Consider the following 26,520-nt stretch of genomic DNA (forward strand, 5'->3'; position numbering starts at 1 on the left):
CCAGTGGTGCCCAACCTTTTTGTAGCTGCGGACCGGTCAACGCTTGAAAATTTGTCCCACGGACCGGTGAGGGGGGGGGTGTATTTTTAAAAAAAAAAAAAAAATTAATTTTTTTTTTTTTTTTTTACATAAATAAATAATGTGTGCTTACGGACTGTATCCCTGCAGACTGTATTGATCTATATTGATATATAATGTATATATTGTGTTTTTTATGTTGATTTCATTAAAAAAAAAATGTATATATATATATATATATTTTTTTTTTTAATTTCTTGTGCGGCCCGGTACCAATCGGTCCGCGGACCGGCCCGGTGGTTGGGGACCACTGGTCTAGACGACAGGTGTACTCGGCTGTTTTAAGTCATCTGCTGCAAAAACTTAAGTTTCTCCCAAGTTTGGAAGTGAACTCGCGCGGCAGATTCGTGTCAAGTTGTATAGTGCTGATATAAAAGTTTTGTGATGCATTGTTCCTTTGGAAAGTTCTATAGTCCCGATGTTAAGTTGTATGGTGCTTGTATAAAGTTGGTTGTATTGTGCAGGTGCAAAATAAGTTGCATAGTGTTGGTGTTAGGTACTGTAGTACTAGTCTAAAGATATATAGTACTGGTGTAAAGTTGTGTAGTGTCTTTGCAAAGTTGTATAATGTTTGTGTAAACTTGGTTGTATAGTGTCGGTGTTAGGTACTGTAGTACTGTAGTACTAGTCTAAAGATATATAGAACTGGTGTGAAGTTGTGTAGTGTCTTTGCAAAGTTGTATAGTGCTTGTGTAAAGTTGGTTAATGATATTGTAAAACGGTGCTGTTGTGAAGAACTATAGTCCTAATGTAGAGTTGTAAAGTACCGGTGTAAAGTAGTATAGTGATGTACAGTTGTATAGTGATGGTATTAAGTTGTGTAGTGATGATGTAGCAATCCCTAGTATTGATATCAAGTTGTATAGTGCTGTTGTAAAGCAGTATAGTGGTCTTGTAAAGTTGGGGTGGTGTTGTTTAGTAGTGGTGTAAAGTTGTATAGTAGCGGTGTAAAGTTGTATAGTAATAGGATATAGTTGTATAGTAGAGGTGTAATGTTGTATAGTAATGGTATAAAATTGTATAGTTACGGTGTAAAGCTGTATACTACTGGGATATAGCTGTATAGTAGTGGTGTTAAGCTGTATAGTAATGGTATAAAGTTGTGTAGTAGTGGTGTAAAGTTGTATAGTAATGATATAAAGTTGTATAGTAGTGGTGTTAAGCTGTATAGTAATGGTATAAAGTTGTGTAGTAGTGGTGTAAAGTTGTATAGTAATGATATAAAGTTGTATAGTAGTGGTGTTAAGCTGTATAGTAATGGTATAAAGTTGTGTAGTAGTGGTGTAAAGTTGTATAGTAATGATATAAAGTTGTATAGTAGTGGTGTTAAGCTGTATAGTAATGGTATAAAGTTGTGTAGTAGTGGTGTAAAGTTGTATAGTAATGGTATAAAGTTGTGTAGTAGTGGTGTAAAGTTGTATAATAGTGGTGTAAAGTTGTATAGTATTGGTATAAAGTTGTATAGTAGCAGTGTAAAGCTGTATACTAATGGGATATAGTTGTATAGTAGTGGTGTAAAGTTGTATAGTAATGGTATAAAGTTGTGCAGTAGTGGTGTGAAGTTGTATAGTAATGCTATAAAGTTGTATAGTAGTTGTGTAAAGTTGTATAGTGGTGTTAAGTTTTATAGTAGTGGTGTAAAGTTGTATAGTAATGGTATAAAGTTGTATAGTAGTGGTGTAAAGTTGTATAGTAGTGGTGTCAAGTTGTATAGTGGTGTTAAGATTTATAGTAGTGGTGTAAAGCTGTATAGTAATGATAAAAAGTTGTATAGTAGTGGTGTAAAGTTGTATAGTGGTGAAGTAATGTTGTATAGTAGTGGTGTAAAGTTGTACAGTGGTGGTTCTAAAGTTTTTATAGTAGTAATGTAAAATTGAATAGTGCTGGTGTAAAGTTGTACAGTAGTGGAGTAAAGTTGTATAGTAGTGGTGTAAAGTTGTATAGTAGTGGTGTAAAGTTGTATAGTGGTGGTGTAAAGTTGTATAGTAGTGGTGTAAAGTTGTATAGTGGTGGTGTAAAGTTGCACAGTGGTGATTCTAAAGTTTTTATAGTAGTAATGTAAAATTGAATAGTGCTGGTGTAAAGTTGTATAGTAGTGATGTAAAGTTGTATAGTAGTGGTGTGAAGTTGTATAGTAGTGGTGTAAAGTTGTATAGTGGTGGTGTAAAGTTGTATAGTGGTGGTGTAAAGTTGCAGAGTGGTGATTCTAAAGTTTTTATAGTAGTAATGTAAAATTGAATAGTGCTGGTGTAAAGTTGTATAGTAATGATATAAAGTTATATAGTATTGGTGTAAAGTTGTATAGTGGTGGTGTAAAGTTGTATAGTGGTGGTGTAAAGTTGCACAGTGGTGATTCTAAAGTTTTTATAGTAGTAATGTAAAATTGAATAGTGCTGGTATAAAGTTGTATAGTAATGATATAAAGTTGTATAGTAGTGGTGTAAAGTTGTATAGTAATGGTATAAAGTTGTATAGTAATGAAATAAAGTTGTATAGTAATGAAATAAAGTTGTATAGTATTGGTGTAAAGTTGTATAGTAATGATATAAAGTTGTATAGTAGTGGTGTAAAGTTGTATAGTAATGATATAAAGTTGTATAGTAGTGGTGTAAAGTTGTATAGTAATGATATAAAGTTGTATAGTGGTGGTGTAAAGTTGTATAGTAATGATATAAAGTTGTATAGTAGTGGTGTAAAGTTGTATAGTAATGATATAAAGTTGTATAGTAGTGGTGTAAAGTTGTATAGTAATGATATAAAGTTGTATAGTAATGAAATAAAGTTGTATAGTATTGGTGTAAAGTTGTATAGTAATGATATAAAGTTGTATAGTGGTGGTGTAAAGTTGTATAGTAGTAAATGTTTCCCGTGGTTGAGCATGAGAAGGTGCATGACGGATGGTGTCGTGACGTCGAAATGAGAATGTTCAAATGAGAAGTTGGTGCTCTTGCCTTGAAGAAATCTGCCATCGAGCCCCCAGAGAAGAAACAGACATGCTACACAGGAAGAAGAACAAGCAACAAAGCCATCAAGCACACAAACATCACACACATTACACACCATACACATTACACTCATGACACACATTACACACCATACATATTACACTCATCACACACATTACACACCATACACATCACACTCATCACACACATTACACACCATACACATTACACTCATCACACACATTACACACCATACACATCACACTCATCACACACATTACACACCATACACATCACACTCATGACACACATTACACACCATACACATTACACTCATGACACACATTACACACCATACACATCACACTCATGACACACATTACACACCATACACATCACACTCATCACACACATTACACACCATACACATCACACTCATGACACACATTACACACCATACACATCACACTCATCACACACATTACACACCATACACATCACACTCATGACACACATTACACACCATACACATTACACTCATGACACACATTACACACCATACACATCACACTCATGACACACATTACACACCATACACATCACACTCATCACACACATTACACACCATACACATTACACTTATGACACACATTACACACCATACACATCACACTCATCACACACATTACACACCATACACATAACACTCATGACACACATTACACACCATACACATCACACTCATCACACACATTACACACCATACACATTACACTCATGACACACATTACACACCATACACATCACACTCATCACACACATTACACACCATACACATCACACTCATGACACACATTACACACCATACACATTACACTCATGACACATTACACACCATACACATCACACTCATCACACACATTACACACCATACACATCACACTCATCACACACATTACACACCATACACATTACACTCATGACACACATTACACACCATACACATCACACTCATCACACACATTACACACCATACACATCACACTCATCACACACATTACACACCATACACATCACACTCATCACACACATTACACACCATACACATCACACTCATGACACACAACACATTCATATAGACACACACACGTGTTGATTTAAGACACATGCATGGAGATGGACATGATAAATATGATAGACATGGACATGATAGATATGATGGAGATGATAAACAAGAGAGACATGATAAACATAGACATGATACACATGATAAATGTGATGGGACAAGATAGACATAGACATGATAGATATGATGGACATGATAAACAAGAGGGACATGATAAACATAGACATGATACACATGATAAATGTGATGGGACAAGATAGACATGGACATGATAGATATGATGGACATGATAAACAAGAGGGACATGATAAACATAGACATGATACACATGATAAACGTGATGGGACAAGATAGACATGGACATGATAGATATGATGGACATGATAAACAAGAGGGACATGATAAACATAGACATGATACACATGATAAACGTGATGGGACAAGATAGACATAGATATGATGGAGATGATAAACAAGAGGGACATGATAAACATAGACATGATACACATGATAAACATGATAGGACAAGATAGACATGGACATGATAGATATGATGGAGATGATAAACAAGAGGGACATGATAAACATAGACATGATACACATGATAAACGTGATGGGACAAGATAGACATAGACATGATAGATATGATGGACTTGGACATATTAAACATAATGGATATGATAAACTTGTTGGACATGATAGATATGATGCGCATGACAGACATGATGGAAATGATACAGTGGACATGATAGACATGAACATAAACATGATGGACATGATAGATATGTACATGATAAACGTGGTTGACATGATAGACATGATAAACATGGTAGACATGGACATGATGGACATAATGGAATCCATGAACATGTTAGACGTGGTATGATGGCCATGATAGACACGATAAACAAAATGGACATTGACGTGGACATGATAAACTTGATAGTCATGATAAACAAAATTGACATTGACGTGCACATGATAAACATGATAGTCATGATAAACAAGAGAGACGTGATAAACATTGACATGATACACATGATGAAAATGGACATGATAGAGATGATAAACATGATAGACATGATGGAAATGATGAACATGTTGGACATGATAAGACATGGACATGATAGATATTATACACATGCTGGACATGATAAACATGATGGACATGATAGATGTGGACATGATAAACATGATAAAAAATAATGGATATGTTAACCGTGATTGACAAGATAGAGATGATAGACATGATAGAAATGATAGACATGATGGAAACAATGAACATGTTGGACATGATAAGACATGGACATGATAGATACAAATGCAATGATAAAGATGGACATGATATCAGTATCATACTACTATATGAAGCAGTATTCTACTACTACTTTATAAAGCAGTTTGTACTACTACTACTATATAAAGCAGTATTATACCACTATATGAAGCAGTATTGCACTACCACTATATGAAGCAGTATTGTATTACTATATCAAGCAGTATTCTACTACTACTACTACGATATGAAGCAGCATTGTAATCCTACTATATGAAGCAGTATTATACTACTACTATATGAGTCAGCATTATATTATTACAATATGAAGCAGTATTATACTACTACTATATGAAGCAGTTTGTATTACTACTACTATATGAGGTGGTATTCTACTACTACTATATCACATAGTATTCTATTACTATATGAAGCAGTATTCTATTACTATATGAAGCAGTATTCTACTACCACTACAATATGAAGCAGTATGAGGCAACAATGAAAATATAGGTTCATTGCTTTATTTATGTTGTAATTCTTATATTTCAATGAAGTCAGATTGAAATAATATTTCTCAATATTTTCAAATCATTAATATTTTTTCATGTACAATGAAGTCTTAGAAAAAAAGTCAATTTTTTAAATTTGTCATTATTGTGGTAATTGGACATAATTTTCCACCATTTTCTACTACTATAATTATTTTGTAATGTTAAGCATTACAACATAACACCACACTTTTATCCTAGTAATGATGTTTTATTGATGATACATTATTACATTATTTTTGATGATACATTATTATGTTTTCCTAGAAAATTATTACTTTATTTCTCTTTAACATCATTCTCATGAGATTTGTCGTGGAGAAATGATGGCTTTATTACTCATCCTTGGGTTTTACATCAGAAAATAGTATTTGTAACATATATTCCTAAACAGTGTTGGGACTAACGCCGTTACTTTCGGCGGTGAATAGTAATCGAACGCGTTATTTTTTATATTCAGTAACTCAGTTACCGTTACTACATGATGCGTTATTGCAATATTTAACGTTATTTTTTATGTAGTATCGGCTAGAACCTGAGAAGATCTGAGTGTGTTTTATTGGAGAGCTGCGGAAGAGGCGACAAGGAAGTGTGTATGTGGGAGGGGGCGTGTCTGTGTTTACGAACAAGACAAGCCGAAGCCGAGTTTCTTAACATGGAGATATTCTCACTACTTTTCTTTTGTCGACCACAAAGAAAAGAACATTTTAGTTAAATGTAAGTTGTGTCTTGGATCAAAGATCCTATCCCAGCAATTCAAATCTGCTGAAACAGCTACAAAAGCAACATGCTTCGATGAAGCTAGTAAAGAGAGACACACTTCACCTCCTAAGCAACAGCGGCTGGATTTTAACGAGGCACTGCGCACTGAAGGTACACACACTCTGTCAATTCTCTTATATACTCTTTCATTCTAGACTTCTAGAGTGTTTGATTATCACATCACTCTAAATGTATAGACTATAAAGTTCACAAACATAAAGAGGGATGCTAGTGGGCCAGGCCAATCTTTCCTTATCTCTAAACTAAAACTGGGGAAATGTGTAGAGTGTTCTGGGCTTCAGACATGATTTTTATTTCAGAATTCCTTGAGAGAGAAAAACGCCTGGTTAGGCTTTGTGTATGTAGTGTGTGCCTTCCTTGCTTTACAGCTATGTTGTTATTATGCTGTTTGTTACTTATGTATGTTATGTTGCAGCCATTTAAAATAGTTTTGTTCAATTTGTTCTGGCCTGAAACAAATTGGCCCTTTGAAACATATCTTTGGTCTTTGTGTGTTGTATGTAGACCACATTGCTTAGCAGAGTTCAGTGATGCAAATGCATGTCAAGTTGATCAACAGATTGTATTATTCTCCAGTGCAATAACAGTACTGAAATGAAGGCTAAAAGGGCATTAAAGGCCTACTGAAATGATTTTTTTTTATTTAAACGGGAATAGCAGATCCATTCTATGTGTCATACTTGATCATTTCGCGATATTGCCATATTTTTGTTGAATAGGATTTAGTAGAGAACATCGACGATAAAGTTCGCAACTTTTGGTCGCTGATAAAAATAAAGCCTTGCCTGTATCGGAAGTAGCGTGACGTCGCAGGTTGAAAGGCTCCTCACATTTCCCCATTGTTTACACCAGCAGCGAGAGCGATTCGGACCGAGAAAGCGCCGATTATCCCATTAATTTGAGCCAGGATGAAAGATTCGTGGATGAGGAACGTGAGAGTGAAGGACTAGAGTGCAGTGCAGGACGCATCTTTTTTCGCTCTGACCGTAACTTAGGTACAAGCTGGCTCATTGGATTCCACACTTTCTCCTTTTTCTATTGTGGATCACGGATTTGTATTTTAAATCACCTCGGATACTATATCCTCTTGAAAATGAGAGTCGAGAACGCGAAATGGACATTCACAGTGACTTTTATCCCCACGACAATACATCGGCGAAACACTTTAGCTACGGAGCTAACGTGATAGCATCGTGCTTAACTGCATATAGAAACAAAAGAAATAAGCCCCTGACTGGAAGGATAGACAGAAAATCAACAATACTATTAAACCATGGACCTGTAAATACACGGTTAATGCTTTCCAGCCTGGCGAAGCTTAACAATGCTGTTGCTAACGACGCCATTGAAGCTAACTTAGCAACGGGACCTCACAGAGCTATGCTAAAAACATTAGCTATCCACCTACGCCAGCCAGCCCTCATCTGCTCATCAACACCCGTGCTCACCTGCGTTCCAGCGATCGACGGTGCGACGAAGGACTTCACCCGATCACCGATGCGGTCGGCGGCTAGCGTCGGATAGCGCATCTGCTGTCCACCTCAAAGTCCTCCTGTTTGTGTTGCTGCAGCCGGCCGCTAATACACCGATCCCACCTACAACTTTCTTCTTTGCAGTCTTCATTGTTCATTAAACAAATTGCAAAAGATTCACCAACACAGATGTCCAGAATACTGTGGAACTTTGAGATGAAAACAGAGCTTTTTTGTATTGGATTCAATGGCGTCCGAATACTTCCGTTACAACGATTGACGTCACGCGCATACGTCATCATACATAGACGTTTTCAACCGGAAGTTTCGCGGGAAATTTAAAATGTCACTTTATAAGTTAACCCGGCCGTATTGGCATGTGTTGCAATGTTAAGATTTCATCATTGATATATAAACTATCAGACTGCGTGGTCAGTAGTAGTGGCTTTCAGTAGGCCTTTAACGGGGGCCTTAAAAAAAAAAAAAAAAAAAATTATATATATATATATATATATATATATATATATATATATATATATATATATATATATATATATATATATATATTTTATATATATATATATATATATATATATATATATATATATGTAACTAAATAGTTACTTTTCACAGTAACACATTACTTTTTGGCGTAAGTAACTGAGTTAGTAACTGAGTTACTTTTGAAATAAAGTAACTAGTAACTGTAACTAGTTACTGGTTTTCAGTAACTAACCCAACACTGTTCCTAAATAATAATAATATCACTTTTTCCCCATAATATCATGGTTTTATTCCCCACATATAGGATAGGATAGGATAGGATAGGACAGGGGTCGGCAACCCGCGGCTCTAGAGCCGCATGCTTTTTCAAAAATGTATGAAAAATGGAAAAAGATGAGGGGAAAAAAATTATTTTTTGTTATAATATGGTTTGTGTAGGAGGACAAACATGACACAAACCTCCCTAATTGTTATAAAGCACACTGTTTGTATTAAACATGCTTCACTGATTCGAGTATTTGGCGAGCGCCGTTTTGTCCTACTAATTTTGGCGGTCCTTGAACTCACCGTAGTTTGTTTACATGTATAACTTTCTCCGACTTTCTAGGACGTGTTTTAGGCCACTTCTTTTTCTGTCTCATTTTGTCCACCAAACTTTTAACGTTGTGCGTGAAGGCACAAAGGTGACTTTTGTTGATGTTATTGACTTGTGTGGAGTGCTAATCGGGCATATTTGCATGACTGCAGGCTAATCGATGCTAACATGCTATTTAGGCTAGCTATATGTACATATTGCATCATTATGCCTCGTTTGTAGCTATATTTGAGCTCATTTAGTTTCCTTTAAGTCCTCTTAATTCAATGTATATCTCATGACACACTATCTGTATGTAATATGGCTTTTAATTTTTTGCGGCTCCAGACAGATTTGTTTTTGTATTTTTGCTCCAATATGGCTCTTTCAACATTTTGGGTTGCCGACCCCTGGGATAGGACTTTATAACCTATTATAATAACCTATTATTCCCAAAATCAAACTTATTTTTCTGGATTTTAGTAACAAAACAACTTTTTTTTTCTCCCATTGTCTTTATTCTCTTACCTTGACAAAGGCTTCCCCTCATAATATTTCTTTATGATGGTAAAGGAAGCATGAATGGGGGAGCGGATGAAAAGAAGCAAGTGAAGATGGAGAACAATACAAGACGGTAAAATCAAAATGAAAGCGCTTTTTCCTTCAGAGAAAGAAAAGAACAATGAAGCGACGCCAGGACAACAATGTCATTCACACACACACAACGCTGGGAACACATGACGCAAACAAACACACACACTTGCTTTGCTTTCTTTTACAATTTTAAGAACTGAATGGACCTTTTATTAGGTACACCTGCATCCTTTAAATATTAGCTCGTTATGCACTGGTGTACCTAATATTGTGGTGCCTGAGTGTACTTAGGTAGGAGCCTGCATAGCGTGCGCATTTTCTGGCTTGTTCGAAAGTGCATTTAGTGCATTTTGTAACGTTTTAAAGTACCTCTTCTGTTTGTATGTCAGCATGGCCTCAGCGATGGGAAGCTGGTGAGCTCCGTTGGCTCCCGCCATGTACTGCATCACCCTGGAAACAACGTCTGGACTCTCCTGGCCTGCCACACACACACACACACACACACACACACACACACACACACACACACACACACACACACACACACCATAGTGGAGCTTTGGACATATAGTTGAACCGTTCACATTTGAGCCAATACAATACCTAGGCATCAACGGTACCAATTTTTGGTACTTTTTTGTGTATGTGTTAATAAATGTTAATCGTTTAATAATAAAATAAACACATTTTATGTAACTGTCATAATAATTGTATCTAAGTTACCACAAAACTTTGTGTTACATTGAGTTCAGCTCGCCCTGCGAGAGGACAAAAAGCTGTCTTTGATCCTACCAAGCAGAAGGCTCGTAAAACTCCACTGTGTAGGATGGGGAGCGACGTGAGGGTGTCGGTTTCTTTGATGTATTGTAATCCACAGGAAGATTTTGTCTTTACCCGAGATCTACAAAGCTTTTCTTTGAACTGTTTTACAACCTTTTCTTTGAACTGTTTTGTAACCAAAGGCAGCGGCCGTTTACGACCCCCTTCCTTTAGAAACTGCTGTTGCCATGTAATCAGGGAAAGTCCGAATAAAGAAATATTTCACAAATATTCTTCGTCGAAAAAACACAAGCTAAAAGGAAGAATTAAATTAAAAAAAGAATGTATTATTCTTTATGATAAAAAAAATTTAAAATACTTGAACATTGATTTAAATTGTCAGGAAAGAAGAGGAAGGAATTTAAAAGGTAAAAAGGGATATGTGTTTAAAAATCGTAAAATCATTTTTAAGGTTGTATTTTTTCTCTAAAATTGTCTTTCTGAAAGTTATAAGAAGCAAAGTAAAAAAAACTAATTAATTTGATCCTACCAAGCAGAAGGCTCGTAAAACTCCACTGTGTAGGATGGGGAGCGACGTGAGGGTGTCGGTTTCTTTGATGTATTGTAATCCACAGGAAGATTTTGTCTTTACCCGAGATCTACAAAGCTTTTCTTTGAACTGTTTTACAACCTTTTCTTTGAACTGTTTTGTAACCAAAGGCAGCGGCCGTTTACGACCCCCTTCCTTTAGAAACTGCTGTTGCCATGTAATCAGGGAAAGTCCGAATAAAAGAGGAGGCGTACAATCTTTCGCCAGAGTGTGGTGGAGACTGCCCAGACGTTTCTCCTCAATTGAGCCAAATTTAATTATTTCTCTGCTGCTTCTTTGTCTGTTTAATAGATGTCATCAGTGTTTGAACCTGACAGTAACATTTAAAATTGAGCTGTCCAGATGTTAAATCTCGCTATCTTTTAACATATATTTGAGTTTCATTTGCAATGCAGTTGCACTCCCAAGACATTAGATAATCTTACTGTATAAGCCAGGGATCACTAACCTTTTTGAAACCAAGAGCTTCTTCTTGGGTACTGATTAATGCGAAGGGCTACCAGTTTGATACACACTTAAATAAATAGCCAGAAATAGCCAATTTGCTCAATTTACCTTTAACTCTATGTTATTATTAATAATGAATGATATTTAGACTTAATTGAACGGTTTAAAAGAGGAGAAAACACGAAAAAAATGACAATTACATTTTGAAACATAGTTTATCTTCAATTTCGACTCTTTAAAATTCAAAATTCAACCGAAAAAAAATAGAGAAAAACTAGCTAATTCGAATCTTTTTGAAAAAATAAAAAAAAAAATTTATGGAACATCATTAGTAATTTTTCCTGATTAAGATTAATTTTAGAATTTTGATGACATGTTTTAAATAGGTTAAAATCCAATCTGCACTTTGTTAGAATATATAACAAATTGGACCAAGTTATATTTCTAACAAAGACAAATCATTATTTCTTCTAGATTTTCCAGAACAAAAATTTTAAAAGAAATTCAAAAGACTTTGAAATAAGATTTAAATTTGATTCTACAGATTTTCTAGATTTGCCAGAATAATTTTTTTGAATATAAGTTTGAAGAAATATTTCACAAATATTCTTCGTCGAAAAAACAGAAGTTAAAATGAAGAATTAAATTAAAATGTATTTATTATTCTTTACGATAAAAAAAAAAATTACTTGAACATTGATTTAAATTGTCAGGAAAGAAGAGGAAGGTAAAAAGGTATATGTGTTTAAAAATCCTAAAATCATTTTTAAGGTTGTATTTTTTCTCTAAAATTGTCTTTCTGAAAGTTATAAGAAGCAAAGTAAAAAAAACTAATGCATTTATTTAAACAAGTGAAGACCAAGTCTTTAAAATATTTTCTTGGATTTTCAAATTCTATTTGAGTTTTGTCTCTCTTAGAATTAAAAATGTCGAGCAAAGCGAGACCAGCTTGCTAGTAGATAAATAAAATTTAAAAAATAGAGGCAGCTCACTGGTAAGTGCTGCTATTTGAGCTATTTTTAGAACAGGCCAGCGGGCGACTCATCTGGTCCTTACGGGCGGCCTGGTTCCCGCGGGCACCGCGTTGGTGACCCCTGGTATAAGCTATCTATGGTATGTTGTCTAACCTTTTTTTAATTTGTTAAGTTGCGCCCCACAAAGCGTTTTGCGGTAAGTATTGTGCTTATTACACACCAGCTGTGTGATTATCTTAGTTGTAGTTTTCATTAGAAAATGTGTAGGTGTTGAAATCGCTATGTAAAATCACTACTGCTAATAGTAGCCTGTCAATGGTAAATCCAATGCAAATTAGCCTCAAGCTAGCGCATTTTGGAAGAGTGGAGCTCTACTTTATGTTAGAGCGTTTTCTACGAAGCATACTTGCTTTGTTGGTGTTGAAAATTACTTGGTGTTTAATCTGCAACGTGACCTCACTGCCAACAAATGTATCGAAATATGGCATCGTTTGATTTTACATGAATTGATACCCAGTAGTTCCGACGGAATTCAGTCAGTACCTATAAAAGTACTGAATTCTGTACCCATCCTTATAAAAGTACTATTGTACTTCTCATGTAAAATGATAAAAAAAATATTGTTCTTACAATATTATGACGTTTCAGCGATAAAAGTTGACTTTAATTTGGGCAAATTGCACTTTTTTCCTCTACAGTACGACTATGTTATTGTGGTAAAATGACGTATTATTATACTAATCTTTGTTATCATATATATTATGTAAATTGAGTTGATTTAATCATGATTATATCACCACACTTTTCTCCTCATATTACGACATTAGCTCTAAAAGATTAATCATGTAGTCTTACTGAAAATATTTTCAGTTTCTTAATTTCACACACTGTCTGAATGGAAGACTTTTTAAAATATTTTATATTAAGTATTCACACTTTTGGGTAACATTACAATTTTTCTCATAAAATTCAGACTTCATTCTCCTAACATGACAAGTTTTTTTCACACAAAACTAAAACATGCGTGTTCCCACTTTTTCTCATAAATTCTTCAATTTTGTGCTCTTTTCTGTCCAGCGTATAATAAAACATACACATAAATGCTGTTGAATTAGGCAATTTTTTAAATTTTATTGATTTTTTTTAATTTTATTTTTTTAATTTTATTGATTTTTTAAATTTTTGTTTTTGTTTTGTTTTTTTGTTTTTGTTTTTTGTATTATGTTATTAAGCCATTTCATTAGGCACACACTGCTCATGTTGAGTATATAGTTGGATTTCAAAGGAGTGTACCTAATAAAGTGTTTCTTGCGGGTAAGATAAGGTAAGCTAAGGGGCGCCTCACCGACGAGAGGAGCCTGCGTGCTTTCAAAGAGGTCCGTCCATGCGGCGTCGTGGAACAAGGTGCAGTATTTTTGGTCGATGGTGCTCAGGTACTTAGAGACAGGAAGTGCGCCTGTGAAGACAGGAAACAAAAAGGTGACTTGGAAGTCCTCTCGCTTAACTGATTAAATGCGAGAAAGCGGATAACGCACCGAGCGGGATGATGAGGAACCTCATGTACCCCAGCCAGTCAGGGGTCTTGTGGGTCAGGTGGTCCACAAAGAGGCGGAGCACGGCGCTCAGGTAACGCTGAGCTCCTGCCACCGCGATCTTAATGGGGACGGGCGTCTGGGAGTTACAGTTACAGCTGAGGAAACAACATAATACTAATTTATATACAATAAATGTTAGAATAATTGTATCTAAGTTATCACAAAACTTTGTGTTGCCATGAGTTCCTGGCGAGCAGACAAAAGCTGTCTTTGATCCTACCAATCAAGAGGCTTGTAAAACTCCACTGTGTAGGATGGGGAGCGACATGAGGGTTCTGTTTCTTTGATGTATTGTAATCAACAGAAAGATATTGTCTTGACCCGAGATCTACAAAGCGAAGAGGGTGGTTTTACGACCTTTCCTTTGAACTGTTTTAATCAAAGGCGACGGCTGTTTACGACCCACGTCCCTTAGAAACAGCTGTTGCCATATAATCAGGGAAAGTCCAAATAAAAGAGGAGGCGTACAATCTTTCGCCGGAGCGTGGTGAGACTGTACTCCAGTCCAGACGTCTCTCCTCAATTGAGCCAAATTTAATTCATTGCTTCTTGTCTTGTTTAATAGATGTCATCAGTGTTTGAACCTGACAATAAAAAAAATACGAGTACTACGTTTACTCCGACTGGACAAGTGTCAAGACTTACTACATTAAATTACAACTTTAGCCTTGTAACATCAGCTATTGCATTATTGCAAAATAACCCTGAGTGAATAATCATTGGCTTGTAGGACTCCTGAAGCAGCTGACAGAGCACGCCGGGCGGTGAGCGACTCCGGTTGTCGAAGTAAAAACTCCGGACCCGGGAAGAGTTCCAAGCGGCACGATTTTCTGTCTGCTTCGAAGAGGTTCTGGCAAACTGTCCGACACCTCAGCAATTGGACGCAGTGCCCTGCCCACACTGTTTACAGAGGAGGCCGGCTGACCTAGATAGAGGATTTAATCAGGCAGTGGAAGGGATACTTTGAAGTCCTTCTCAACCCCACTGACACGCTTTCCGCAGAGGAAGCCGAGTTTGAGGATATGAACGAGGGCTAAGGTAGCTCAGTGGCAAGGCCTAAGTTTGGACAAGTTTGGCCCGGACTTCCTAAAGGCCTTGGATGTTGTGGGATTAACTCTTCGAAGAAAGTCACTAACAGTACTTCTGGATTTGCAGACCAGTGCGGTGGTCCCCCTTTTCAAGAAGGCTGGTCGGAGGATGTGTTCCAACAATCACACTCCTCAACCTCCCTAGGGAAGTCTATTCTAGAAGAGTATGACCATTTGTCGAAACTCAGTTACAGCAAATGCAGTGTGGTTTCTGTCATGGTGGTGGAACACTGGACCAACTATAGACCCATGAGAGGGTACTTGAGGGTGCATAATAGTCTACCCAACTGGTCCACATGTGCTATGTGAACTTGGAACAGGAATTGGACTGTGTACTGTCCTAGAAGACTACTAGATTCAGTGCGGGAGTCTGGTTCGTATTGTCAGCAGTTAGTCCAGCCAGTTCACTGTTAACGTTGGCTTCCATCAAGGCTGCCCTTTGCTACCAGTTATGTTCATAATATTGTTTAGAGACTTGTAGAGGTGCTGTGTTCTTGATGACCTCATCAAGCTGTGACTTCCAGCGTTTGTCGGACCCGAGTCTGATGTTTCTGGGATGAGACTCAGCGCCTCCAAACTTGAGGTCAGGGTTCTCAGCAGGAAAAGGGTGGATCGCACCCTTCAGGTTAGAAGCAAGGTGGAGCACCAGGTGGAGGGGTTCAAGTATCTCATGATCTAGTTCACAAGTGAGGGAAGGCTGGAGCACAAGACCGACAGGTGAATCTGACCAGTGTCTGCAGTAATGCAGTCGTTGTACTAGGGTTGCCCCAATACCAATATTTGTGTATTTCGATACTTTTCGATACTTTGTCCTTACCCTTACCTATAGTCACAATCATTGGGTAGTGACTGAAAAAGCAAGTGCAACTTGGTGGGTACAAGCGGCCAAAATTAGTTTGTTTACCCAGAGGAGCTCAGAGTAAAGCTGCTGTTCCTCCGAGTTGAGGTTGTTCGGGCATCTAGTCTTCCGCATGCCTCCCGGACGCCTCACTGGCGAGTTGAGTCCGAGGGGCATGCCCTGTCGGAAGGTTAAAGGGATTATGTCTCGCAGCTGGCCTGGGAACACTTCTGTGTTCTTACGGGGGAACTGGCTGTGGCTGATGAGTCCGATGCGGGAGAGGCAAACACGGCCGCATTTACTGCAGATGTAATTGGAAGGCAGGAGTGCTTGTCTTCCGCTTGGTTCTTTTTTCATTGGCTGTGGCATGGATCTTTTCCTCGCCGGTCTTCAGCTGTTTGTGAAGGACACTGCGCCATTTGCTGCGGTCAGCCGCAGCATATTCCCAATGTTCAGTGTTTATGTCCAGGGCTTTCATGTCCCGCTTGCAGACATCTTTGAAGCGCAGTTTTGGCCGGCCAACAGATCTCTTGCCAGAGGCAAGTTCGCCATACAGGATGTCCTTTGGGATATGTCCATCTTCCATACGGCACACAACTGCGTTGTCTGAGCAGCGTGAACATGGTAGGAAGACCAGCGCGTTCGAGGACCTGGGCATTCATCACCTTGTCACTCCAATGGATGCAGAAGATGCGGCGAAGGCAGCGCATGTGGAAGGTGTTCAGTTTGCGATCCTGTTTGGAGTATGTTGTCCATGTTTCGCTGCCATAGAGAAGAGTGCTGACAATGCAGGCGTTGTACACTGCCATCTTGGTAGGAGTTGTCAGCTTCCGGTTCTCCTAGACGCGGGTCGTGAGGCGCCCTAGGGTTGTGGCAGCTTTGCCGATACGTTTGTTGATCTCACCATCGAGGGACAGATTGTCACTGATGGTGGATCCCAGGTATGTGAATTGGTGTACGACTTCGAGTTGGTACACATCAATTGTGATGGCTGGTGGAGTGTCCACTTCATGACTCAGCACATTGGTCTTTTTTAGGCTGATGCTAAGCCTGAAGTCTTTGCAGGCCTGGGAGAATCTGTCCATAAGGTACTCGAGTTCTTGTTCAGTGTGCGAAATGCATCTACAGCAAAAGAGCATGTCCCGGATGATTGTCTCATGGACTTTGGTCCTTGCTTTAAGACGGGCTAGGTTGAAAAGTTGGCCGTCAGATCTGGTACGTAGATATACCCCTTCTGTTGCAGTCCCAAAAGCATGTTTGATGAGCAGGGCAAAGAAGATGCCGAAAAGGGTAGGAGCAAGGGCGCAACCTTGCTTGACTCCGCTCTCAATGTCGAATGGGTTGGACATGCTACCCTCATACTGGATGGTTGCCTTCATGTCGTCATGAAAAGATCTAATGAGACTATGGAGCTTTGGAGGGCATCCAATCTTGGGTAGGATGCTGAAGAGCCCTTCTCTGCTAACCAGGTCGAAAGCCTTGGTCAGGTCAATGAAGGATATGTACAGGGGCTTCTGTTGTTCCCTGCATTTCTCCTGAAGTTGGCGTAGGTAGAATATCATGTCCACTGTAGAGCGCTTGGCGCGAAAGCCGCATTGAGGTTCTGGGTAAACGCGCTCAGCAGGTTTCTGAAGGCGCACAAGCACGACACGGGCATAGAGTTTCCCTACGATATTCAGGAGGGAGATGCCCCTGTAATTGTTACTGTTACTGTTACTTCAATAAATATTTAACTTTAAATCCCTAACAGAAATAATTCTGCCTAACAAACAGTGTGACCAGATGTTATTAATAAATACCTCCAATATATTAAAATACAGTAGAAAAGGGTTAAGAAATCAGTACATCAACAAAATGTTTTAAAAGGTAATTAAGACATCAGACGAAGACGCTTACAATCGTTGTATGCGGGACACGATGGTGTTGAAAGCAGCTTGGATGTCTGCTGTGCTGAAAGTGCAGACCACCGGCAGGCGGTGGTTCTGGAGCACGTCTGAAAGGTACTGTGATGGACAAGAGGACGACAACATGGCTGCTTGACAGCAGAGACGGCGGACAAAAAGGTTTCGGTGCTGACCTGGCCCTGCCAGTCGGACGTGTTGATGAGGATGATGCTGTCAGGAAGCTGGTCGTCAGATACCAGGATGTGGTTCAGCTGATCATACACGGTCTTTCTCGGGATCTGCGCTGATGGAATTCCGGTTAGAAATGGACCGGCAAACCGGGAAAAAAAAACGCCAAGACGCGTCCACGTACTTGCAGGTGGCTGCGAGTGTCCATGGCGCGTTCGTTGTCCAGACTGTTAGCTCGCTCGTTCTGAGGTCTGCTGGGCTGACGCTCCTTCAGCGATGTGCTGCGACCTCGCCTCCCCGCTATTTTAGGCTCCTGGCTAAAAGAAAACACATCCACCGGTCAACTGTATGGACAAAACTACTGGGACATGCTAGTCCGGGGGTCAGCAACCCGCGGCTCTTTAGTGCCGCCCTAGTGACTCCCTGGAGCATTTTCTTTTAAAAAGGATCGAAAATGGAAAAAGATGGGGGAAAAATATATTTTTAGTTTTAGTATGTTTTTTGTTTGAGGACAAACATGACACAAACATTCCCAATTGTCAGAAAGCCCACTGTTTAATATGTCTAATATGAGTATTTGGTGAACATCGTTTTGTCCAACTGATTTCGGCGGTTCTTGAACTCACCATAGCGTGGACTGTGACGCAACAGTTTGTTTACATGTAAAATCTTCCACTCCATCTTTGTCTCATTTTGTCCACCAAAAGTTTTATGCTGTGCGTGAATGCGCAAAAGGGGAGCTTTGTTGATGTTATTGACTTGTTGGGAGTGCTAATCAGGCATATTTGGTCAGTGCATGGCTGCAAGCTAATCAATGCTAACACGCTATTTAGGCTAGCTGTATGTACATATTGCATCATTATGCTTCATTTGTAGCTATATTTGAGCTCATGTAATATCCTTTACTAATCCTCTTTGTATATAATTTAGTTTTGCATGTCTCATGACACATATTAGATAGTTGTTTGTGTGTCATGTTGTTCCAGACCACAGCAAACATTACCTAGCTTGCCAAAGATTGTAATAAATCTCTTAAAAGAAGACAGCCTTAACTTGGACACACACATCTATACCTTTGGCCATTAGAAGCCAGTAATTTCCAGGAGTTTTCTTACCTTCTGAGTAGCCTGTGCTTTACTAATGGTTTCTAATGTTGTAAAAATGTGTAGAATATTAAATTTCAACATTTTGTCAAGGAATATTTGCTTCAGCCTGCGACACATAGTCATTTTGATAGTAGGCTAACATAGCTAATATAGACATGTGTTGCCTTCAACACTTATATAATATGAGAGCAGCCAGCTTGGACGAATAGAACAGACAAGTCATTGTACTGTCTGCTCGCGGAAAACAAACATCCTAATCAACGATTTGACTCCCTCGAATGGCCTTAACGCTGTGAACAACAGGAGCAGGCTGTTCTGAAAACACCCCCGAGGACACCTCAATGATGGACGCTTTTGACCTCCCTCCCTCCTCAACGACACCTGGAGTCGAACTTTTGCTTGCATGCAGATCGGACTCAGTCTATGAACATTACATCAACACACCCAAGACAATGGGCACATACACATACACACACACACCCCCACCCCCACGCCTTCACCATGGCTTGTTTCCCCTCGGGGTGATGGACGGCTGGCAGCGCTTCATAGCAGCAGTCGACCTCCAGGGCCCCAACTCCCCGCCCCTTTGTTGCGAGTTGTCGTGATTAAATGTAACGTGTTTATGTGTGCGTTGCATGGAGGTTTTTTCCCACTCCAGACTAGGCCCCCTTAGGAGCCCAGTCTAGATTGTATTTTTTTACTCATCTTCTTCCCCAGCGTTTTACCTTTTTCCCATCTTTTACGGGGCGCCTTTGGCGACCCATCAGCGTTCCTGTTCTGTAACCCTGTACACTGTTTGTTTGTCTAATCTTGAACGGGTTTGTGCTGAAAACATAGTTTCGTTGTACTTGTTCAATGACAATAAAGTCCTATCCTATCCTATCCTATATACGGCTTTTACATTTTTTGCGGCTCGAGACCGATTAGTTTTTTGTATTTTTTGGTCCGATATGGCTCTTTCAACATTTTGGGTTGCCGGCCCCTGTGCTAGTCAAATAGCCCATATTGCAGTATTTTTTAACGGTATTGGAAGTGTGCAACATAGACATAGACGTGGCTAAATGGCGAGCATGTATCCTACTCAATCACATCTATGTCTTGTTGCACTGTGTGGATTTTATTATCTCTCCTGATTTATTATTCACCTATTTGCTCATTTCTCATCCATTTCTATAGTTAGACGTCTGTTGAACTGTACAAAGTACGTATTCTTTTGTTGTTTCACTACTTCACATTCAAACTAGCTCAGCGGTGAGCATGGCTCCACCTTGCTCCGTGTGGGTCCTCGCTAGATCTGCGTTTCTGCTTTATCAACATTCTTAAATAATCCATATTTGGACGTTCCTCCATCGATTCGGAATAGTCCATGTCATCCATCAATCGATCATTTACTCAAAACCCCTACTCAGTAGCATATAAGTGATGTCACACGTTGTGCACCTGTTCGATGAAAGGATGAGCGACTCTGTCTTGGTCATCCTGCCACTAGGGGGCAGTCTGTCCTGGAATGTGTCCATGTTGTCCATCTCCAGCTCCGTGGTCGGCGTTACGGCCTCGGGATGCTCCTATGTGTATCATATATGAGACGTGATCAGATTTGAGCGATTCTTATGACTCCCGTATGAAACACGATCGCAAACTGAACAAGAGATTATCATGTCGTTGTCTCATGTATGAGACATGATCAGATATGAGAGAGTCTCATGACTCACATATGAGACAGTATCACATATGCGAGAGTCTCATGACTCATGAATGAGACATGATCGGATATGAGAGTCTCATGACTCACATATGAGACAATATCACATGTGTGAGATTCTCATGACTCATGAATGAGACATGATCGGATATGAGAGAGTCTCATGACTCACATATGAGATAATATCACATGTGTGAGATTCTCATGACTCATGAATGAGACATGATCGGATTTGAGAGATTCTCATGACTCATGTATGAGACATGATCGGATGTGAGAGATTCTCATGACCCACATATGCAAGATTCTGATGACTCACAAACGAGACATTATCACACACAGATTCTCATGACTCATGTATTAGACATGATCATATATGATAGATTCTCATGACTGACGTATTAAACAATATCACATATGAGAGATTGTCACGACTCACATATGAGACAATATCACATATGCAAGATGCTGATGACTCACAAACGAGACATTATCACATACAGATTCTCATGACTCATGTATTAGACATGATCATAAATGATAGATTCTCATGACTGACGTATTAAACAATATCACATATGAGAGATTGTCACGACTCACGTATGAGACAATATCACATATGCCAGATTCTGATGACTCACAAACGAGACATTATCACATATTCTAGATTCTCATGACCGATGTATTAGACATGATCATATATGACAGATTCTCATGACACACATATTAAAAAATATCACATATGAGAGATTGTCATGACTCACGTATGAGACAGTATCACATATGCAAGATTCTGATGATTCACAAACGAGACATTATCACATATTATAGACTCTCATGACTCATGTATTAGACATGATCATGTATGATAGATTCTCATCACTCATGTATTAAACAATATCACATATGAGAGATTGTAATGATTCACGTATGAGACAATATCACATATGCAAGATTCTCATGACTCACAACTGAGACATTATCACATATTATAGATTGTCATGACTCACGTATGAGACAATATCACATATGCAAGATTCTCATGACTCACAACTGAGACATTATCACATATTATAGATTGTCATGACTCACTTATGAGACAATTTCCCCTTTTGCAACATTCTCATGACTCACATATAAGATATGATCACATTTAAAAAGATTCTCATGATTAATCAGGTATGAGTGATTCTCATGACTCATGTGTGAGACAATATCGCATACGCACGATTCTCACGACATGGTTACATTTGAGAGCTTTTCACAGCTCCCCATATGAGACATGATCACATATGAGAGATTTTAATGACTCACATATGAGAAATGATTAGAGAAGAAATTCTCATGACTCGCATATAAGACATGATCACATTTGAGAGATTATCACGACTTACTTATGAGACATGATCAGATATAATAGATTCTCATGAGAAAAGAGAGAATAAAATGACTCACATGAGATATAGGATTTTCATGACTTATGTATAAGACATGATGAGAAAAGAGAGATGATCATGACATCCGCATGACACATAAGAGATTCTCATGAGTCAAGTATAAGACATGAACACATAAATAAGATTCTGTTGACTCACGTATAACTAAGGCACAACATGATATGAGAGATTCTTATGACTTATGTATGAGACATGATCACATATGAGGGATTCTCGTGACTCATGTATTAAATATGTTTTGGTGGCGACTTGTCCAGGGTGTACGCCGCCTTCCGCCCGAATGCAGCTGAGATAGGCTCCAGCACCCCTCGCGATCCCGAAAGGGACAAGCGGTAGAAAATGGATGGATGGCTGACATGAAAGATTCTCATGAGTTATGTATGAGACATGATTAGAAATGGGAGTTTCTTATCACTCTCGTATGAGACATGGTCACATGAGAGGTTCTTATGACTCATGTATGAGACATAATCAGGTATAAGAGATTCTAATGACTCAGGTATGAAACAATCAGATATGAGAGATTCTCCTGACTCGCGTATGATACATAATCAGATATGAGGGATTGTCATGACTCAAGTATGAGACAAAATCCGATATGAGATTTTCAAGACTCACATAGGCACATGATCACATGTAAGAAATTCTCATGACCCACCTATGATACATGATCAGATATTCCCATGACTTGTGAGACATGATGAGAAACTTGCATACAGGATGAGAGACTTGCATAAGACACATGATCACATAAGAGATTCTCCTGACTCACGTATGATACATAATCAGATATGAGAGATTCTCATGACTCAAGTATGAGACACAGTCAGATATGAGATTTTCAAGACTCACATAGGGACATGCTCACATTCAAGAAATTCTCATGACCCACCACCTATGAGACATGATCAGATATTCTCATGACTCAAGTATGAGACACAATCAGATATGACATTTTCAAGACTCACATAGGGACATGATCACATTCAAGAAATTCTCATGACCCACCTGTGAGACAGGATCCGATATTCTCATGACTTGTGAGTCATGATGAGAAACTTGCATACAGGAGGAGAGACTTGCGTAAGACACATGATCACATAAGAGATTCTCCTGACTCACGTATGATACATCATCAGATATGAGAGATTCTCATGACTCAAGTATGAGACACAATCAGATATGAGATTCTCAAGACTCACATAGGGACATGATCACACTCAAGAAATTCTCATGGCCCACCTATGAGACATGTTTAGACATTCTCATGACTTGTGAGACATGATGAGAAACTTGCATACAGGATGAGAGACTTGCGTAAGAGACATGATCACATAATAGATTCTCCTGACTCACGTATGATACATCATCAGATATGAGAGATTCTCATGACTCAAGTATGAGACACAATCAGATATGAGATTCTCAAGACTCACATAGGGACATGATCACACTCAAGAAATTCTCATGGCCCACCTATGAGACATGTTTAGACATTCTCATGACTTGTGAGACATGATGAGAAACTTGCATACAGGATGAGAGACTCGCGTAAGAGACATGATCACATAAGAGATTCTCCTGACTCACGTATGATACATAATCAGATATGAGAGATTCTCATGACTCGAGTATGAGACACAATCAGATATGAGATTTTCAAGACTCACATAGGGACATGATCACACTCAAAACATTCTCATGGCCCACCTATGAGACATGATCAGATATTCTCATGACTCAAGTATGAGACACAATCAGATATGACATTTTCAAGACTCACATAGGAACATGATCCCATTCAAGAAATTCTCATGGCCCACCTATGAGACAGGATCAGACATTCTCATGACTTGTGAGACATGATGAGAAACTTGCATACAGGATGAGAGACTCGCGTAAGAGACATGATCACGTAAGAGATTCTCATGACTCACGTATGATACATAATCAGATATGAGAGATTCTCATGACTCAAGTATGAGACACAATCAGATATGACATTTTCAAGACTCACATAGGGACATGCTCACATTCAAGAAATTCTCATGGCCCACCTATGAGACAGGATCAGATATTCTCATGACTTGTGAGACATGATGAGAAACTTGCATACAGAATGAGAGACTCGCGTAAGAGACATGATCACATAAGAGATTCTCCTGACTCACGTATGATACATAATCAGATATGAGAGATTCTCATGACTCGAGTATGAGACACAATCAGATATGAGATTTTCAAGACTCACATAGGGACATGATCACACTCAAAAAAATCTCACGGCCCACCTATGAGACATGATCAGATATTCTCATGACTCAAGTATGAGACACAATCAGATATGAGATTTTCAAGACTCACATAGGGACATGATCACACTCAAGAAATTCTCATGGCCCACCTATGAGACAGGATCAGATATTCTCATGACTTGTGAGACATGATGAGAAACTTGCATACAGAATGAGAGACTCGCGTAAGAGACATGATCACATAAGAGATTCTCCCGACTCACGTATGATACATCATCAGATATGAGAGATTCTCATGACTCAAGTATGAGACACAGTCAGATATGAGATTTTCAAGACTCACATAGGGACATGATCACATTCGAGAAATTCTCATGGCCCACCTATGAGACAGGATCAGATATTCTCATGACTTGTGAGACATGATGAGAAACTTGCATACAGGATGAGAGACTCGCGTAAGAGACATGATCACATAAGAGATTCTCCTGACTCACGTATGATACATAATCAGATATGAGAGATTCTCGTGACTCAAGTATGAGACACAATCAGATATGAGATTTTCAAGACTCACATAGGGACATGATCACATTCAAGAAATTCTCATGGCCCACCACCTATGAGACATGACCAGATATTCTCATGACTCGAGTATGAGACACAATCAGATATGAGATTTTCAAGACTCACATAGGGACATGATCACACTCAAAAAAATCTCACGGCCCACCTATGAGACATGATCAGATATTCTCATGACTCAAGTAAGAGACACAATCAGATATGAGATTTTCAAGACTCACATAGGGACATGATCACATTCAAGAAATTCTCATGACCCACCTATGAGACAGGATCAGATATTCTCATGACTTGTGAGACATGATGAGAAACTTGCATACAGGATGAGAGACTCGCGTAAGAGACATGATCACATAAGAGATTCTCCTGACTCACGTATGATACATCATCAGATATGAGAGATTCTCATGACTCAAGTATGAGACACAATCAGATATGAGATTCTCAAGACTCACATAGGGACATGATCACACTCAAAAAATTCTCATGGCCCACCTGAGACATGATCAGATATTCTCATGACTCAAGTATGAGACACAATCAGATATGACATTTTCAAGACTCACATAGGGACATGATCACATTCAAGAAATTCTCATGGCCCACCTGTGAGACAGGATCAGATATTCTCATGACTTGTGAGACACCTCCTGGTACCCTAGCACCTCCAAAACCCTCAAATCTAAACTCCAAACATCTCAGAACAAGCTAGTCAGGTTACTTCTAGACCTCCACCCCAGATCCCACCTCACTCCTACCCACTTCTCTAAAGTGAGCTGGCTCAAGGTGGAGGACAGAGTTAAACAACTTGCACTGAGCCTAGTCTATAAAATCCGCTACACCTCCCTGATACCGAAGTACATGTCAAACTACTTCCTTAACGTAAATGACCGCCATAACCACAACACCAGGGGGTGCTCCACTAACCACGTTAAACCCAGATTCCGAACTAACAAAGGTCTTAACTCATTCTCTTTCTATGCCACATCAATGTGGAATGCGCTCCCAACAGGTATAAAAGAAAGGGCATCTCTATCCTCCTTCAAAACCGCTATAAAAGTTCACCTCCAGGCAGCTACAACCCTAAACTAACACCCTCCCCGGATTGCTAATAATCAAATGTAAACAA

At 38.9% G+C, this 26,520-nt stretch overlaps 1 protein-coding gene across 3 annotated transcripts in view; it reads right to left on the reverse strand.

Moving 5' to 3' along the window:
• pacs2 (phosphofurin acidic cluster sorting protein 2) overlaps window positions 1-26,520 on the reverse strand; it is a 104,135-nt gene that overhangs the window by 21,041 nt on the left and 56,574 nt on the right. For 2 of the 3 annotated variants that reach the window (XM_062041281.1, XM_062041280.1), the window contains exons 12-18: window positions 20,833-20,957; window positions 18,471-18,603; window positions 18,292-18,396; window positions 18,111-18,217; window positions 14,229-14,383; window positions 14,039-14,149; window positions 10,273-10,381 (exon numbers count right to left, since the gene is read on the reverse strand). In XM_062041281.1, the coding sequence (XP_061897265.1) occupies window positions 10,273-10,381; window positions 14,039-14,149; window positions 14,229-14,383; window positions 18,111-18,217; window positions 18,292-18,396; window positions 18,471-18,603; window positions 20,833-20,957 (845 nt within the window). Of the gene's footprint in view, window positions 1-3,029; window positions 3,075-10,272; window positions 10,382-14,038; window positions 14,150-14,228; window positions 14,384-18,110; window positions 18,218-18,291; window positions 18,397-18,470; window positions 18,604-20,832; window positions 20,958-26,520 lie in introns of all 3 variants that reach the window. The other variant, XM_062041279.1, reaches the window with a different exon arrangement.

This window comes from Entelurus aequoreus, linkage group LG03, assembly GCF_033978785.1.
Source record: "Entelurus aequoreus isolate RoL-2023_Sb linkage group LG03, RoL_Eaeq_v1.1, whole genome shotgun sequence".
In the NCBI taxonomy this organism is placed as follows: Eukaryota; Metazoa; Chordata; class Actinopteri; order Syngnathiformes; family Syngnathidae; genus Entelurus; species Entelurus aequoreus.